The 19,356-nt window shown below is 44.5% G+C and overlaps 1 protein-coding gene across 1 annotated transcript in view; it reads right to left on the bottom strand.

Moving 5' to 3' along the window:
* Nucleotides 1-19,356, bottom strand: part of lrmda (leucine rich melanocyte differentiation associated) — a 236,344-nt gene that overhangs the window by 7,280 nt on the left and 209,708 nt on the right. Inside the window, exon 6 of the mRNA XM_056292394.1 lies at nucleotides 16,363-16,447. Coding sequence (XP_056148369.1) covers nucleotides 16,363-16,447 — 85 coding nt within the window. The remainder of the gene's footprint in view (nucleotides 1-16,362; nucleotides 16,448-19,356) is intronic.

Raw genomic sequence — 19,356 nt, 5'->3', positions numbered from 1 at the left:
ACCGATTAAAATAATTAATGGGAGCATTTCAGTGTGCAGACCTCCCTCCTTTGTTCTATGAAACTGAAAGGATGCCATATCTGTCAGCCACGTATTTTGCTAGCCAGCGCGGCTACATGACGTCATCTTGCTCAAAAATGCAGCAGAAGAAATACCAAGAAATCTGAAAGTATCATTATTTCCTTGTTTATTTTCCTCCTTAGGGTGGCATGGCTCAGGAGGTAGAGCAGGTCGTCTAGTAATCGGAAGGTTGCTGGTTCGATCCCCAGCTCCTCCAAAAAGCATGTCGAAGTGTCCTTGAGCAAGACATTGAAACCCTAATTGTTCCTGATGAGCAGGTTGGTGCCTTGCATGGCAGCCTCCACCATCAGTGTATGAGTGTGTGTGTGAATGGGTTGATGTGAGGCGTATATTATAAAGCTCTTCAAGTGGTCGTAGACTAGAAAAGCACGATATAAATGCAGTCCACTTACCATTTAGTAAACAGCGTGAATGCGTGTCATTGCAAGTTGGAGGTTTCCAACATGAAATGTTTGAGTTACGAGTTGTCTTGAATGCAGCACGAGGCCTACCTGTAAGCAAGTGCATTAGTGATACACTGGTTGCAAACTGAGACGTGAAATACAAAGTAAGATATAAATAGTTATATAGTATACACACGTACGCAATACTTGAAAGTGCTGCATACATCTGGTGTACTTTGAGCACCTCAGAAGCTTTGGTTCACCACTGGAAAATGACAATCCGTCATTGTCAGTTCACTAAATGACTAGAGTCAAACACTGTAAATTGAGGATGGCATTATTCATTGATGGGTGAATTACAGTTAGGACCAGATAAATGTCTATCAGTCCTTGTTCTCCCAACTTATGAGCAGGAGAAGGAAATTGAATTCTGGGGGACATAAATTTTGACTGAAGAAAGAGATTATAGTTACGGGGGCCTAATGAAAAAAAAAAGCGGGGAAATTAATTTCAGTGACATTTATTCTACACGGAGCTAGGAGAGAAACACTGGTTACAGTAGCTCTGGTGTCTGTAGATAAGAGGAGGGTGGTTTTAGGCGGGGGACTCAGCCAGTTTACGAAGTCCTAATCCCCTGGAAGGCATCTCTCAGGGCTCCCACTATCATCCAGCCGAGGCACCGCGAGGCTGACAACATATATACTTTGCATATGTGAGAATACAAAAAATTCTCCTGTCAGCACATTTATGACAAGTGGGTTATTTACAACTCGAGTTATTGAAAATCCCTGCCTACCCTTGAAGGCACATGAAACCACTAATGACACTGGTAATCATAAACACTCATTTCTCCATCAACATGTGCACTACAAATCATCCCAGCACCACATTTCACACGGCCTGACACTGATCGATTGTGTTCTTCATTACGCCCAGGATTTCTAATTAAAAGAAAAAGCACAGATAAGTGGTTCGAACCTCTGACCAAAAAAGGGAAAGAAAAAGTGAAAACCACAATTAGCGATTCGGGTGCGTTCGGTAATGGCGCTGTTAATAAGAGCGGACGACAAGTCACTCGATGAAAGTTTAATCACTGGGACAGGATTCAATAACAAAAGAGCATTATATTAATCACCAGAGAGTGATAACTTCACTGCTCATCTGTTTGACATTGGAAGAAGGGATGAATTAATGATGCTCTCCATCCGAACACATTAAATAATAATTATCAGGCAAAACAGCATGAAAGGGACTGCATAATGAACCCCATTGTCAGGTCAATTACAGGCACATAAAATTGTTCAAAGGGGAGCGGCTCTTTACTAGATAGCCTTACTAGAGAGGACAATGGCGGCAATATCCATGAAAGTGCCTGGGAATATACATACTATTTGATATCAGGGTGTAGTAAGAGGTGAAAGAATGTACTGGGACGAGGGATTAAAAAAGCTTTTATATTTAGAGGGTGGTGAAACTCCATCTGGTCGAACACAGCCCGACAGTAAGAGGCACTAAGAGAGGCGTTCAGCGAGGGATGCCTCGGAAATTGGTCAGCAAAAGATACACGACGTGACAACGACTGTGTTTTGTTGTCGCTAAAACAATTTCGGTCGTTAAGTGCCATGTTAACTACACTCAGCAGCACAGACAATGATGGACTTCACGCGTCAGTGGACAAAATGGCACCTCACTACCTGTCAGTGGTAATCTCCGTCAAATCAAAGATGGCCAGTGAATTTGGCCACGAGAGGAACTGCCACTGGAGTTTTATACACACACACACACACACACACACACACAGAGAAAGAAAGAAAGAAAGAAACCTGTTTCTAATTCTCTCCTTGTTACTTTTACAATCACACCATCCAATAGACAGCGCTACCTTTTGGTGGTTCAAGTTATGCAGTGGCTCTCACACACCGCAGGGCACTCCGGTACATCGTCCGGGTACACTTTTTGAGCAACACATTAATAACCCCATTACTGCTGCCACTCCAAACACTCGCTTAAACAAACAGCTGGGCAACCTCCAACGTGGCACATATCAATACTAATCTGACGTCTGGTTCCACCGCCAAACCCCTCGGACCCCGGCTGGCTGCACCTGTATGACCTAGGGGCCCCGGCGTCGCTCCCACTCCTTCACATTTCCTTTCCCTGCAGACATCAAACACTTATTACTCCACATCCTGGCCCTGCTAACTGACTGGCCTCTCAGAGCTGCACCAGGACCCCATTATTAGAGTCATTTCAGTGCCGATACTGACGCCTGTTAGGCAGCTCTCTACCTGGGGCTCCTGCTCCCCGCCTGCCCGACTGAGCGCCCAGCCAGCCAAACAGTGATTGAACATGACACGGTGACAGAAAACGGGACAAGGGCTACGGAAATAAAAGAACAAGGGATGGCAGAGAGCGGTTGAGAGGGATGGAGAGAGAAGAGGAAGAAGGGTAGGCTGACCGGGGCCCTCGTGGCGCAGGGTGTGCCCATCAACACGGATGAGTGTTAGCCGAGAGCTGCACGTTACAGTGATGGAGGGGCTGGATCACTCACATCAGAGCTTCATCTGACTGGAAGATATCAATCTCCGGGCCTAATGCGAAAGGACGTGGTAAAATATCCTTTAACATTGTTCTTCTTCTCTGTCTGTATGGGTCCCCTCCCTCTGTTTCTCGCTGTCGAGCATGTGGGTAACCTTCATCATCGGGCCTCAGTTGACCACACTCTTATTTTCACATCCCATTTCCTCTGTCTCCAACACTCACAGTCAAATTATGACGGCTAGAGTAATACCTTAAGATACGGCATTTAGCACAATTTGTCACTGAGTTTTGCCATGAAAAAAAAAAAGACAGAAAAAAATAATAAAATTAGCCTTGGGATTACTTTCAAATAATTCTCAATCATCTGTGCAAAGAACAAAAAAAAAAAACCCGCTTGATAAATGTTCGATAAAAAGAGATGAAAAAGGTGTTCTTGGTGATGTTACATGCAGCCTGAATCACAGTAGTGTGAAATCACACGGTGTCATGTGCCGGCAGAATTTAAACCGATGATCCAACAGTAGCCAATCAGGTGTGAGGCAGAGGTGATAATAGGGTTGCGTTGTGTGGAATATTTCATCCCCCCTCTGGCCTTGCTGTGCCCGTGCAGATGGATGGCTCCACTGCAACTCTACTTCTCTTAATTAATATGACATATCCCCCCTTCATATGCAGGGAGGGAAGGAGGGGACAGGGAGATGAAGGGATGAGGGGATGATTAACTGTGGATCTGTCCCTCCCTGTGAGGAATGATTTTGCCTATTCTCCTCTCCGCGTTTGTCCCTCCTCCCTTCTTCATTTCCGTCTCTCTCACTCTCCCTTGTCCGTGTCTCTGTTTCGCCCACTTCATTTCTTTCTGCACTCTTCACTCATGCAGCCCTTGATCTTCTGCTTTCCCTCCTTATCTCTCCCCCCCCCCTGCCCTCCCCTCTCTCTCTCTCTCTCTCTCTCCCTTCACCGCAGGCCCCTCTCCTCTCTCCTCCGCTCCGCTGACATCCTCGGACTGTCCTCAGCCCCCTGCATATCTCCTGACAGGTAGAATAATAACGCTCGTACATCACTGCCCTGAAAAGTCCAATAACCTAAATCTTCACTTGCCACACACCCCGGGACTCAATTACTTTATTGACATGTAATCTTCATAAGGGGAGAAATATTGAGCATGTAAGGTCAGCCGGTTATGAAGACATATTATCATATTATCTGCATGAGGGTTGTAGGGGCTAGGACCTGACAAAGCTAATTATAATGGTACATGTTTCAGAGCTCAGAGCGTATTATCTGCTTGGCTGCTTGGTTGAGCCACAGCTGAGGTATAGAGGGGAAGGGGATGAGATTTCAAACCTAATAGGGGCTGGATGTCATCTCAGGGCATGGGAATTAATGAAGCCAAATATTATCGACTGCACATCATAGCACTAATACCCTTGATCTGTTCATTGCATCTCTGAGGCTTGCAACACCATAGCCGAATGACTAACAGCACATCATAATACAAGCTGACCTGGGAGGCAATTTCTAAAACTGGACAATAACAACAACAGCAGCTACTGTTTCACTGCGAGTACGGTTTTAAGTACAGCAGATATCAGCTGTATGCGCCGTAGCTTAAGAGGTTCCTCAGCCCAAATGTCATGGCGGGTTAGCAATGGGGGGAGGGAAGGATGCCGGTGGCTGTGTTATCTCTTCTCTCCCAAGGTTATCTTAATATCGTCCTCTTGGCTCGCCATTAGGATCTACTGCCTACTACATAAAGGAGAACAATAGCACGTACGATAGTACATCATATTCTGCTGCAGGCACGCTGTGATAAAACCTTAAATTCAGGGTAAATCGTGCTTTTCTATTATTCTTTACAGCAAGGCCATGATGTGTGTGTGGGGGGGGTACTCCTAAGCTCATTATTTTATCTAAAATCCAAAAAAAACCAAATGGTGAGCTAGCCCAGAGACATCTAATGTCAAGGTCATAGTGTACAAACAAAAGACCCCACAGTCAAACATGTAAACATGTTCATTTGACTTTGTCTAACGCCATGGCCCCCTCCCCCTCATTTCTATCTGAACGCCCGAATCTTTAACTTAAAATTGCACCCCTGGAAAATGCCTAAAACTGTGAACCCACAGAGAGGTTGACCGACACCGCCAAGGGTTGCATGTTAGCATGAGCAAATGGTGTCAAGTGAAGAGACATATTTTTGCTTTCTTGCGAGGCTACCCAGGCCCTTTATAGTTCCCAACGCTGGACACACTCTAGTCCCTGTGCCGTTTTAATGTGTTTATTTTAAACGCGCCAACTCCATGAAATTTGCACTGCATTATGGTTTTGAGAATAACCAAGTTAGACGTCCTTATTGTACGTTCCACCGCACTGTCTTTAGTAAAACACACATTTGTTTTTGTGCAAAGTCAGTGTATCCATTGCAAAATGCCCTCAAACGAACACACAAACCCAAACAAACGGTGCACGAAGCTGTCTTCACCGAGAAGATATTATAAGGTTAGCTGGCCCGGTACTCCGTAAGGTTAATCAGAAGGCTTAGTTTTTGAACGCTTGTGTCCTGAGGGGGGTTGAGGGGTGGGTGAAGAGAGTAGCCTTCCTTCTAAAATCACAGCAATCTGGAATAAATTCCGATGCTTGACCTAAATGACTCAGTCAATCCAATCATCTTGCAGCAACACAACATGTCAAAAGCGATCCACAGATGAAATTATGACATTGAAATAACTTGTCGACTTGTATTATCATGACAGAGAAACCTGCTCCCTCTGCTTAAAGTGACTTCATCAGCAAATCATTGTGACAGATTAAAAGGTTGTTTTGGACTCCCTAGCATTTCGTTGACCTAGCTCTTTTCATTGAGCTGGAACGTTGATGCTGGTGAAAACTATAAAAGACCTGCTACTTCTTGTGACTGTAGATCCCTTTTATGATTCGGGGAAAATAAAACCCATGTGTCAGTTGAGCGAAATCGGCATGACATTCGCATCCACTCGACTTAATGGACTTCAAAGCAGGGCAGGGATATCTGACCCCTGAAATCCCTGATACTGTGGATGTGTGTAGTTGTTCCGAGAGGACGCCGCTCATGCAGCTGGACACTCAGGCTGCATGGGATTTCAGATCCAAAGCACTGGAGCTCCTGTACGATGATTACGTGAACGACTATGACGGTCTACTTCCCTCTTTACAAGCTGCAAATCCCAACAAGCCCCTCACACAGTTCTGATGCAATGAGTAATCTAAATGGCAGTTAATGTGAGCTATGCTGATACACTGACAACAGTTTGTGTTCAGACATCACAGCTTAGTGTCTCCCGATTGTGTATTGATGCCGAGGCGGTTGACAATAAATCACTGGATTCACCAGTGAGCGAGAAAACAGTTTAGACAACGGCCCAATGGAGCTTACCGTAATTGACAGATGAGTTCAGCTCCTTCCAACACAATAGCTTTGGAGCACAGAGTATCAGGGAATGTGTGTGTGTGTGTGTGTGTGTGCGTGCGTTTGTTGGTTTTGTTTGTATTTATATTTATGTACCTCATCAACAAGAGGAGGCAGCTGATGTGACTGCAAGTTGTCAAACCTATAACAAAACAGTGGACTCGTTTTTATGTCGCTGTGTATATTATCCATGGTCGCCCCCTTGCTCACTGCACTGGTGATTATATGGCATGCATGCCTATGTTACGGTCATGCCTGACATGAAGGTTGGGTGATGTAGCACAGTTATTAAGCCATGCAGAATGCGTTGTCACCGATCATGATAAAGTGGCCACCAAGTGAATTGGAACATAATTTGTTGGACCCATTAACCAGACTAGCATTAAGGCATGTTTTCATCTTGAATGATTACCGAGTGAGATCAGTTAGCCAAGAATTACAGTCTGCTGGAAATATAATTCATTAAAAACATACAGATTAAGATACACGGCCCTACATAAACCAACGAGATAAATACGTTTAAGTAAGTACTGTATCTGTTTCTATTTACTTGGCATATTCCGCATATCTAAAATATGAGGTATTTTGTATCTTTCCGAAAACATCTGTAGGAATACACACTAATTAAAACGCTATCGGAATTTATTGTAGTCTGACACCGTTCCCTTTTAGGACTCTAGCATTGGCAAGCGTGTTAGAAGCTCTTCATCAGCATGAAGGGTACAGAGCCCTCTCACACAGACAGACTGACTGCCATTTGTTTCAAGTGGTACCGACACAGAGGAAAACTGGTGGACCCTTCATCTTTCCCCGCAGTAAAAATATCCAAAACCATCTGGCAGCCGACCCCCGTCATAAATTACCATGATAGACTCCCACCTTTGGAAAACATGAGGGCCGCGCAAACACGCTCCAACTTTTAGCTGGACAAAAAGTAAGACTGGAAACACAACACGACATCTCAGATGTCCCAGGCCATAGCTACAAATTATGGTGGAACATGAATAATAGTTTGACTGCATTAGCAGCCCCCTTTTTCGGAGCTGATTCGAGCAGTATGGCCTATCCATTTGGGTTGATTTATGTTCTGCTGCTTTGCTGAGAGTGACCAGTGCAACTGGGAAGTCAACCAAGGTCCAAAGCACCAGCTGTATGTTATTGCAAGAGGGCTGGGCCCAGTTGGCAAGAACTCATGTCCTTGTCAATCTGCCTGACACGTTCTCAGTGAAAGACAACATATTGCTTCAAACCCCGGACTGTTTTTGCCTCTGAAGGTATAAAGTATAAAAGTCTGAACAGGTCAACGTCTCCTTGAATAACAGGCTTGTCTGTAATGGTCACGGAGGGTAAAGATGTAAGATGCAACACTTTCCCCTTCCGCTGACAGAATAGCTCAATATAAACGAAACATGACCATTTTCACTTGTGGTGGACAGAGGAGTCCACGAGTGTTACGGCAATGAACAAGGTTTTGAGCACAGTTTATAAAATGCAAAATCTATTCTCTAAAATGTTCATTGTAAAGTGATTCCTCCCATTAGAAGACGCTCCATAAACACCGCAGCTTCCGATTCCTTTGCAGAGCAAGTTGAAAACAACACACTCCGCTATCAAATATCTCATTTGATCCGTGAACTTTACGGGACATTGTAATGAAACTGTTTAGATCTCTTTAGTCAAAACAATCCCGGCACATTTTTTGCCTCGCCTTCAAACACCCATTATTAGGACGAAATATCAAAGAGGGAAATATTTACTTTCATACCAAAAGCAGCAGGAACTAGCAAACAAATATCTTCGAATGAAACGAAGACTAGTGTTGACATCGAACTTGACAGTGCTCTCTTTCCTCTTGAAGTTCATGCTGTATGCTTCTGACATCAGTTTAAGAACTCAAGATGCTCAGGAGACTCACTCAACTACATCAAACGGCAAGGTAAAAACAATAGTGTCACTGACATTTCCCCAAATCCGGCACAAACAGAATTATTCAGACAGGGAGATGAGTGCCATCCGATAACGGAGAGATAATGGCACGCGGTGGAAGGCAGCGATCTCAAAGCAGTTTAGAGCTGGCGTGCCAGAGTTCAGCGGTAAAAAAAAAATGTCATTGAAGTTAAGGAGGTGTTTCTAGCATTTTAATCTAGCTCCTCTGCTCCTGGGAGACAGCGTGTGGAGGTGAGTTGGAGGGCTAGTAATAACAAGGACAGGCAATGCCTCCAAAAATGAGCCCTCATCATTTTGGTTGCGGACAGTGCAGCGTGTTACTGAGGCAAAGTGACGGATTGCAGGCCCGGTTTGCCTTGTCCTCTCTCCCCTCATCCATCTCCATAGGCCAGCTCTAATGGATATTCATGTTGCTGAGCCAATCCACTCCTGGGAGGAATAATATCCCATCATCTGACTCTGATAAAAGAAAGAGAGTCCATCCTTGCAGAAAGGGAGCACACACACACACACACACACACATATATATATATATATGTGTGTGTGTGTGTGTATATATATATATATACACACACACACACACACACACACACATATATACACACATATATATATGTATATACATATATATATATAGTGTGTATGGTTATGTGTTATGTACTATGGGAGCAAAACTATCACAGACTAACAGACTATAAACTATATTCATGTGACGACCTGATGGGTGAAATTGCAGAAAAAAGGTTTAGTATCCGCTTTTTCCTGTACTTCTGGGAGACATCACATACACCTAACCAAGAACGCACTTTTACATCAACTTTATAAATGCATATAAGATAACATTAAAAAAAAACATGAGAACGTTGAAGCATTTGGTAATTGTCAAACACTTTCTCTCCTACAATAAATTATACAAGTGTTTGCAGTACATTAATGAGCCATATATCTCATTGAGCATGGGGAAACTACCTTGACAACCTTTTTCATATGCTACAGCTTTATCCATGCAGTTCTTGTGTGTTAACATTTACATATTTATATAAGCAAGGATGGTGTCCAGCCATGCATTGTTTTTCTTTTATGAATATTCATTATTGCCGTGCAATGTCTAAGCTTGCAACAAAACTCACATTCATTAGAGAGTCACTTTAAATACTTTCTAACATATAAACTGGCAAACATGTCGATGAAATGAAACCCCCCGGTGCATTGGCGGGTACTTAGAAAACCCTTTTATGAGTTCAAGTCCTGGAAATGGGGCCTGACAGTGACAATTTAACATTGTTATTGCACTTTAATTGTCATTCACTCAACACTCGATCTGTGTATACTCAGAGTGAAAAGTGAGCAGTAGGAAACCTCCAGACGTTCTCGAACAATACCTCTTCAAATTTCTTTCCAGTATGACTAAAAAAATTTTTTTTTTAAAAAAACAGATCGAAATAGCATATGGTGACAAAGGCATGCATTGTCTATATTTTGCTGTAATACAAAAGTTGATAAAAGCAAGTCAAGGACGGAACATTTTACCTTGGAGCTAGTACTGAAGAGGGAAAAGTTACACTGCAACAAATGGTTCTCCAAACAAGTCATTTAGTCAAATAGGAGGTTTTATCCAAGGTAAAATAATCTAATTTTTAAGAGTAATTTCAAGTTTCAAAATATTGAAACATGACCGAATCAGGCAGATCAGTCCACAGGCATCATTAAAATGTCACTTGATTACTGAGAATTTGCATTGGAGACGAGTAAAATTATTTCGCCCCAAATGACAGATTTTTTTTTTTTTTTGGCCTACCAGCTAACCTCAGAACAAAAATAAGATCTCAATTCACAGCTCTTGATTAAATGACTTGTCAAGGCGGATATTTTTTGAAGAGCAAACCTTCCTCTTTCCATATGGCTCATTTTAGCTGTGTGGAGGCCAGCGCTTGCCTTTGTGTTTGAGAGCGATGTTTATCAGGGGACAGATCCCACTGGTATAGTCATTATGGGGCCGAGCAAAATGTCTTGTTGAGCACGTACATATTTCTAATGGGAGCTGCCAGAGGTGCTCTGTCTTTCCTCTTCGGGGTTCCATAGAGGACATTTCCAAACAGAGAGAAACTTATCAAGGCAGTGACAAAGATAAAGGGTGTTTTATCAGCACAACACTGAGTGTTTTTATTCTAGGTACAGTCTGACATCAAACAGAGCTGGGGTATTAGTCAAGGACAGCATGGAAGCCAGCGCCGAACTGGAGAGACAAACTGAGGCTTATGGTAATATATCAATTAATCTAAACATAACACCCACAACTAACGGCATCTGGATTCACTTAACACAACATGACTTTGTGATGCATTCCCGTTTCAACTAACGACAATATCTAATCCAAGTGTTTGGTGACCAAATCATTAGTCATGTTCCCATCCAACTTTCGAATGAGTTTCAAGTGAATAAATAAATGCCGCAAAAATTGAAAATATATTTTGGCTCCAGAAAATTTGATTTAAGCAGTACAGTGAAACAGTGGTTAGCATGGTCGTCTCACAGCAAGAGGGTGCTGGGTTCAAACCCTGGGGAAGTCCAACCTTGGGGGTCGTCTCAGGTCATCCTGTGTATGGAGTTTGCATGTTCTCCCCATGTCTGCATGGGTTCCCTCCAGGTGCTCCGGTTTCCTCCCACAGTCCAAAGACATGTAGGTCAGGTGAATCAGTTGTACTAAACTGTCCTTAGGTGTGTGTGTGTGTGTGTGAGCCCTGTGATGGACTGGTGGCCTGTCCAGGGTGTCTCCCTGCCTGCTGCCCAATGACTGCTGGGATAGGCTGCAGCATCCCGCGACCCGAATTTGGATAAGCGGCTTGGATAATGGATGGATGGATGGAAAAAAACATCCTGAATATGGTTCTATCTACCTTACATCGTGTGTACACACCTCACATCCATGAAAAAGATGGACCACTTAAGGATGTTGTTACGACGTTCTATGTAAATTTCATTTTTTTTCTATTCGCTGGATGCTTTTCCATCGCAATTCGTTGCACTTCTTTTTAGCAAACATAATGTGCATCCACCTCAAGAGAGCATAAAATCTTTTATGCAAATTTTGGGGGATTTTATTTGGCATTTGCTGTTTCCAACAAGCTTTTTTTTTTCCAAAATGACAAAATTCACATAGAAACACTTGGATGGGAAGGCAGTTACAGTGCCATGAGAGACAATCGGGTACTGACATTCAAACTAGGTGGGCTGCTTCCCTCTCTGCAGCATACTGTCTCTAAGCCTTGTAATACCAGCAGCTTTCAGACTTACTTTAATTTACTAAAGCCACTCCTGAAAGAATAGTGTCATCAGTCAAAACAACAACCTTTCCTTCATAATGGAAACAGCTCAGTCTCAACACTTGGTGGTTTAGCTGTCTATTAGTCATGTATCCCATCCAGATACTGATGGAGAAGAAGAAAGGCGGGGGAGATAGCAGCAGGTGTAGATCTCTCTGAGCCCAGCTGAGCTCTAAAAGGCAGTGTTTAGCACCCACAGCTCCATCATCTGGCTTCTCCCCTGTCTCCACCAGCTTCTCGACAGCCCATTCCTCATCATTTACCCCGTTTTGGCAAAACCCAGAGACCTTCTAATGGGCTGCTTTGAATGCTTCCAGATGTTTGTTTATTTGTTGTGCAACAACTGTAAAAGAGTTTACTCTCACTTTGGATGTGTTCCCATTACTCTGTTCATTTTTGGGGGTGGAGCTGCCGAGCAGATCACCCCCGACATGTAACGAAAGCGAACCGCCGAGCAAATGTGAGGCGTCCCATGGGTGTCGTCAGGAAGGAGCTTTTTTATATGCTTTGAAGACTGCTTTCCTCCAGGGGTTCTAATAACAGTTGTGCGCCATTTAAAATACATACATACAAAGTAGCTGGAAGTGGGCCCAGAACAACAAGATTAAAAAGATTAAAATGGCCCAAGGCTCACACTGTAAGGCAAATTTCAGGCTTTGTTTCTTCCGTATTTACTCTTGTTCTACTACGATATCCTTTTCATTTACTCCTATCACTGCTGAGGGACGGCCTCATCAAATTTAAAGTGATACTTTTGAATAAAGTGGGGACTACAGTCTGCCATTATTGCTTGAATGCCACTGGGAAAACATGTATTTAACTTAGAATAAAGAAATCAACCGTGCACATGGATGGATCATTCAAATATCAACTATCGTGTACATGCTTTGTGACGAGAGCTATAATTAGATCTATTGTAAAAACGAAAGAATCATAGTTCAGAGCATGTCACCCTATGAAAACAGGTAGGTAATAAACAGGCTAGCACATTCTTTGGTACAGCGCGCGCTGTAAAATAACCCCGCGCGGCGAGGCACGAGAACGCAGTACATCATTTGGTGCATCTTAATGGTATGGTGGTGTGTAGGCAAGTCTTTGTGAGGACACACTGTACTTTGGGCAGGAACTCCTTTCTTGCCTATTAGATCCAGAGCCGAGCTGACAGCGGGTACAGGGCGGAGAGTTAGAGCTGAGGTGACAGTAGTGGAGGATCCTCGGGCCCCTCTGCCAGACTACAGACTCCACTCCTCTCTGTGTCATGCCTCCTCCAAGACACACTGGAGCCTCCCCGCTCTTCTTCACGTTGTCTTTTGTCTTCCTCGCTCTCCCCTCTCTCTCTCTCTTTCGCTCTCGTTTTTAAAGTCTTGCCTTCTTTCACCATCTAACAGGGGTCCTCTTCCTGTCGCTTCCCCTCTTCTTTATCTTCCATTATCCTTCCCCTCCAGTTTTCTTTGTCTGCTATTTGTCTGACCTGCTCAGGTGATTCGGGTGGTACAGTTGCTACAGTACATTTCTCCCTCTCCCCTCCATCTCTTTTACTTCTCTACTCGTTGCACCCCCCCCCCGCCCCCACTGTCTATTTCAGGTTGACTTCTCCACCCATCAAGACGGGCTAAACCCAGAGCTCTGTCCCCAAACTCCACCCCTCTTCTCCCTGGGCAGTGGCCTGCCACCACTGGCCTCCTCTGGGAGCTCAAAGCAGCTGTAATTACCTCTGGCACCTGAGCTCTAGGGCCTCCACCAGGTGACACAGGGGGTGGGGGTGGGTGGGTGAGGGAGATGCAGAGGGAGGAAAGGGAGGTACTCCATGTGCAGGCGACAGGGTTCTGTCAGACCTGCTACTGATCTCTCTGACCAGCTACACTGAGGCTCACCCCCCCCAACCCCCTACAGCTAACCCCCCATCTTCCTACCTAAAAAACAAACCATTAAAAAAAAACACTGTGCCAATTTACCCACCCTAAACTAAAACTAACAAAAGAAAAAATAAAAGTGCACGCTGTAGGCCTACAGTCAAGTCAGATTTGTTGGAAAAGACCTAAATGACAATATCATCCCTGTGGGCTGTACAATCACAATTACATGCTGTAAGATGTACCACAACTACTATCCTCAGACCCTGATAAGGAAAAAACTCCACAGGAAAAAAAAAAACCTGTCAGGGGAAAAAACAATGGAGAAACCTCATGGCTGAGTCCCAACGAATATGATTTACAACACCTCTGTCGACTTTGTATTAGACGCAGACGTTTGATGCGCAAGGTGTGATGAGATATTTTGCGATGCAAACCAAGCTTGCGGCTGCAAAGTTGAAGTTCAGTTAATGCAAATGAAGGCACTGTTCGCAATGTCGTCAGTCCATAGACTGTAAAAAGAGACGGGCATAGCACCTATGATGTCACCCATTGGTTTCTGAAGGGGCATTTTAAAGCCTAAACTTTGGGTTTATGTTCGCTGCCATCTTGTCAGTTGTGGGAGCCAGAAAATCCAAATTTGGGCAATGGGGTGGAAAATGCATGGAGCTGGGTAAAACCTTGCAGCAGACAGTTTGAAAGACCTGTCAATCAAGGCAGACACGCCCCTAAACATACCACTTTTTTTTATCCCTAATATATTCTTAACAGAATAACAATTTTCAAAATAACCACCCTCGTACTGTGTGCCAGACTTGAAATTAGCGACTGAGACCCAAACGTCTCTATTGACTTTGTACCTGAAGGCAGAAGTTGGGAATTCTCTCATTGACTTACATTGGACCAGAAATCTTTTTGAGCCAGCCACCTAGTGGCCTGGTTGGAACTGCTACTTACAGCACTTCCACATTGGCCTCAACTTCCAGCCTTGGTGGTTGCCGCTTGGATCAGCCATTTGATTGTCCAAACTAAATTCGGTTTGTTCTCACAGTCATTCATTTTGTTTCCTGCTTACCACCAGGCTAGTCATGCCCATAAAAGACCAACATGGCAAGGCAGACGCAAGTCCATGCAAATAGATTGTGTTTGTTGGGGCTCAGCCATCAGGATGAGCATCAGAGGAAGATTTAAAATATGCATTCAGCGAGGCACTTAAAGATTACACAAGTTATTTATACTTTAGTTATAGCAAAATAAACAAATTTAAGTTACGTAACGTTGCAAAATATGTATATTGAGGATTCAATTGAGGATTCAAGCATCCTGTCCTCTGCCTCACGTCAGGCATCCTCCAAAAATGCCACCACAGAGCACACAGAGTATAATGTGCTCGCATCCGAAATCTGAGTTAAAGCTCATCGTCTACAATGCCTGGTAAGACTTGGCATTAATGCTCCCGGCATTCCAGCAACAAGAGCGTTTCATTGCTAAGGCTTTGTTTTTATTGTGTGTGGGAGTAACTGTGACTGTCTCCCACACGTTTAGCAAACCGAGGATGTTTAAGAAGTGCAGATAAAAAAAAAGAAAAAAGGTGGGGAGCGGGGTGGGGTGGGGGGGGTGGATGCAGGGACATAAAGAGGAGGTGAAGGGCGAAGATGAGGGCTGTGTTATCTAAGGTTGCAGCACTGCATCATAAAAATAACAAATGGAGACTGTCAGCGCTGCCCAGATCTGAGACACGGGGCAAAATATTTCATGTGTCAGATCCGCTCACCTTTTAATGGACTGTTTTTAGCCGGGTCTGTTTTTGACAGCGCACGGGGCTCGTCTTTTTTGCAGATCAGTTGAGAGCCGCCATTGGTCAGGCATTTGTAACATAGATCTGTCCTTGACATCGCCAAGAGGAGGCGGGGGGGTAATCTGTGCCGGGTTGAGGTGCTTAATATTGACCTCTTATACTCTTGACCTGGTGGCCAACCAATCACTGGTGTTTTGCAACGTGATGACGTAGACTTTGATAAATGTCTCAGGTGTCAGAGCTCATCTCCCTGCTCTTCGTTGTGCTGAGTGTAATGCACTTCAAGCCTGAGACAGGACATACTGAGCGACAAAGAAACGCCACCTTTTAAATGCTATACGGTGAACTCTTAAGACTGGAAAGACAATTTAAATTGTCAACAGATGTCACACGCTAAATCTGTGACGTCTAAATATCTGTATTTTTATACCATGATGCCTCTGGGAAACATTAGCTAACGTTCTTTTACCGGCACAAGTGGAGGATTCATCCCAGAGTTCATTGTTTGGTATTAACTTGCTGAACAAATCAAATCAGCTGAATATATTAGATCGAGGTAAGGCCTAATCAATGTCTTGTATCAACAGATCAAGGATGGTTCATACTGTACTGGTATGCTCCCACGCACGCTGTGCTTCCAGATCAATAGAGTAAAAAACCCAGATTAGTCAGATTTATTCCCACTGCCAACATGTCACACGGATGAGATGAGATCAGTGAGAACAACTATCATAAGTTCTGCTTGTCTCAAGTTCACCACATTCCCACTCCCTGAACTTGTTAAGGTTATGACTTCTATTTACATAATCCATAGGGCTCACAATGAATGGCACTATACTGTGTTGCATCCTGTAATCATCCTGTGCATGCACAGTAATTATCTATATTATCATTTATGACCCATCAGGTCTGTCCGCAAGCATGGGCGAAAAGGTTAGGGAGTTTGAAAGTGGTGGGTTGGTCTCCCTATTTATTTATTTATTTATTTTACCTTTGTGGTTCCTGGCATCTCTGGACCCTTGTGGTAGAGGGGAGTAGGTCGTGGGGTTATTCTCGGATCTTGGCTCATTGGATACCTGGAAAAAAAAAAAGGAAGCCGGATAAATATTGAGAAGTTGGCGGAGGGCTGATGAGGTTGAATGTGATGAGGATTTGTTGCTGGGGCTGACAGGGAGCGTCATAAATCCTCACGGAGGAACACAGGAAATGTTAGGAGCACCGGTCCTGTTTTATGGGCGAGATGTGGCAAGGTCAGGTTTCTTTGCCTCTCATCTGCTGTGAAGGGGGGGGGGGCATGTAGGAGCTACTGGCCATCGCTTTGATGACCTGCTCAACTGTCTGGTTTTGCAGGAAAAGCTAGGGGTGATGGTGTTGGTGTTGGTGGTGGTGGGGGGGGCTTTTCTCTGCCAAGACCTCCTGGAGGGGTCAGAGGAAGGGTAGAAGTCACTCATTACTGCAGGTTGGGAGCAGCACCACTACATCAGGGCCGCCGACAAATGCAGGAAACAACTCGCCACAGGATTTAGGAACCCAAATGCCATTTATTTATGTGATAATGCTGACATTACACGTCCCCCCAAGGATTCACATTTATAGATATAAAGTTATAGCCTACATCTGTAGATGTATAGTACCGCTAGCCCAACCGCATGGAGGTGTTGAAAGTTGACAAACACAGCGAAACAACTGCACCAAACGCTGCCAGGAGCGAGAGAAAACAGTGGCCTGAGCCTCCGAGTGTTTCTCCAAATAGGTCAAGAGTTTCTTGTGTTGTTGTTCTTTTTGTACACTCTCAAGGTCCAAAACATCCTCTTCCCTACCTTAGCCTTTTAGCTGCCGGAGCAGGCAGTTTATCATGACACAGTGATATCTGATGCCTTTGCAGAAATACTTTCCTCTCCTGCAGGGAGGAATTCACAGGGCCTTTAATCATAGCAAGAGACCCGACTGACAAATACACATTAGAGACGGTTTGGAGCTGCATTTTCCCACTTTTATTGTTGTTCCTCTACATGGCCATGCATAACCTTGAGAAATGGAGTGGTCAGCTCCTTTAAATGGAAACATATTCTTCATTGGCAGACGGAGCAACGTGAATTGAAAACGATCACATAATGTTCCTTCAGATAATATCTTTCAGAGGTATTAAGGTCTGGTCAGCACGTGTCTCATATTACACCACGGAGACAAATGGAAAAATAAACTTATTTTGAGACCATATAACATAGCTCCAGGAGGAATATGTGTTTGAGAGATATCACTTTGAATGGAGGCATAGTTTTGACGACAGGCAGCTTTCTGGCCTGTGGAGCGGCTCAAGCTGGTTATACAATATCAGAAGATCAACCAAAACTTAGAGTAGCGCTTTTATACATCGTGTAATACAGAAGAAGGAGACCCTAAACTAGACAATTGGAGAGGCCAAACAACACATTATGAGGCAGCTCAAAACATGAACCGTCCAACGAGAACCTGAACATTATGTCATCCAGGTGCCTGATGTTTCTTTTTTTCATACGTGAATGTCCTTTAGCCACCATGACCGTAAGAAGTCCGTCTCTGGCAATGAATGAGAGCAGACTGAGCAAGTCAGCAACCCGAGGCATGACAAAGGAAGCCGTGAACCCCCTTTATTTATTCTAAACTTATGCTTTCGGAGCCACCCCAGTGCTGCGACCCTGCCCACCTAATTTCCTGGGCTGCCTGAAAGATCAGAAGCCTGGGCCTCCTCTGGCCCCACAAAGCCCCTCCTAATCCCGCTGCTTGTCCACAATTAATCTTCCCAGTTGCCACATTATTAACAGCACCACCCACAGACTGGGGCGGGGGGCGTTGGAGGAGGAGAATGAGGAGCTTGAGGAGAAGGAGGAGTGCAAGTGTGGGTGCGTGTGTGTGTGTGTGCGTGCAGGGTGGGGTGTTTGGTAAACCGAATAAAGCAATGGCCTGCTTTAACCTCCTCCTCCAGGCCTCTATGGGCCACCGTGGATGTCAATCACCCTACTCCATGACAGTGTCTGTCTGTCTGTCAGCATCAGAGCCTGTACCCAGCGCCACTCCCCCGCTACGTGTGACGCCAGCCCCCCTCCCCAGTGCCACGTCTGCTGATCAAACACCCCATCCCTGTCCACCACCACGCCACATCAATCAACCAGCTTTCCCATGTCCCCCCCCCACACACACACACATACACATGAAACACATTCATATAACAACACACACACACAAACACACACACAAACACACACACACACACAAACACACACACACTAGAATACACAAACATACAAACGCTTCCCCTTAAACCTTCCTCCAAGCTCTTCTGTCTCCGCACTCGCTTTCATTTTACTCGCTGACCCGTCCAGAGGAAGGGAAAGCCCAGGGAACGCACAAGCGAACTCAAGCCGATTCCCAGCTGTTGTCATGGGGGTTCTCGCTCTCTGTCTTTCTCGCCCTCCCTCCCACCCGTGCTCTTTTACCCCCCTACACACACACACACACACACACACACACACACACACACACACACACACACACACACACACTTTAAGTGGACTGGTTCACCAGTCCAGACTTTGATCACAAGCATCAATAGCCTTAAGACTTTACAGAAACATAATCAAAAGCCCAGGGTTTTGTGCAGTGGTCCCATCTGTTTAGAGGGGGCAATGTTCACTCGCCTTAAAAAAACTGGCTCTAACTTCAGTCTTCATTTGGGGAACACTGCAACCAGTGGTATTTGCATGATGGATGAGATGTGATGTTCCAGACAGTGTTTGAATCAACACAAATTATCGCGAATCTGAACATTCAGGGCGGAAGGAAATCCAAAGACAAACGGATGACGGTACGAAGGCTTCATCTTGCTGAGGAAGACGACACACAACTTTGGCAATATCCATTGGAACATGACACTGTCTGGTGTTGCGCAGGAGAATGGCAGTGTAGTCAACCATGAATCAACTAAATTTTCACTTTTATTGCACTT

The sequence above is a fragment of the Lampris incognitus genome, chromosome 13 (assembly GCF_029633865.1).
Source record: "Lampris incognitus isolate fLamInc1 chromosome 13, fLamInc1.hap2, whole genome shotgun sequence".
Taxonomy (NCBI): Eukaryota; Metazoa; Chordata; class Actinopteri; order Lampriformes; family Lampridae; genus Lampris; species Lampris incognitus.
Note: the sequence above shows the minus strand (reverse complement) of the source record. Positions and strands in the feature narration are given on the sequence as shown.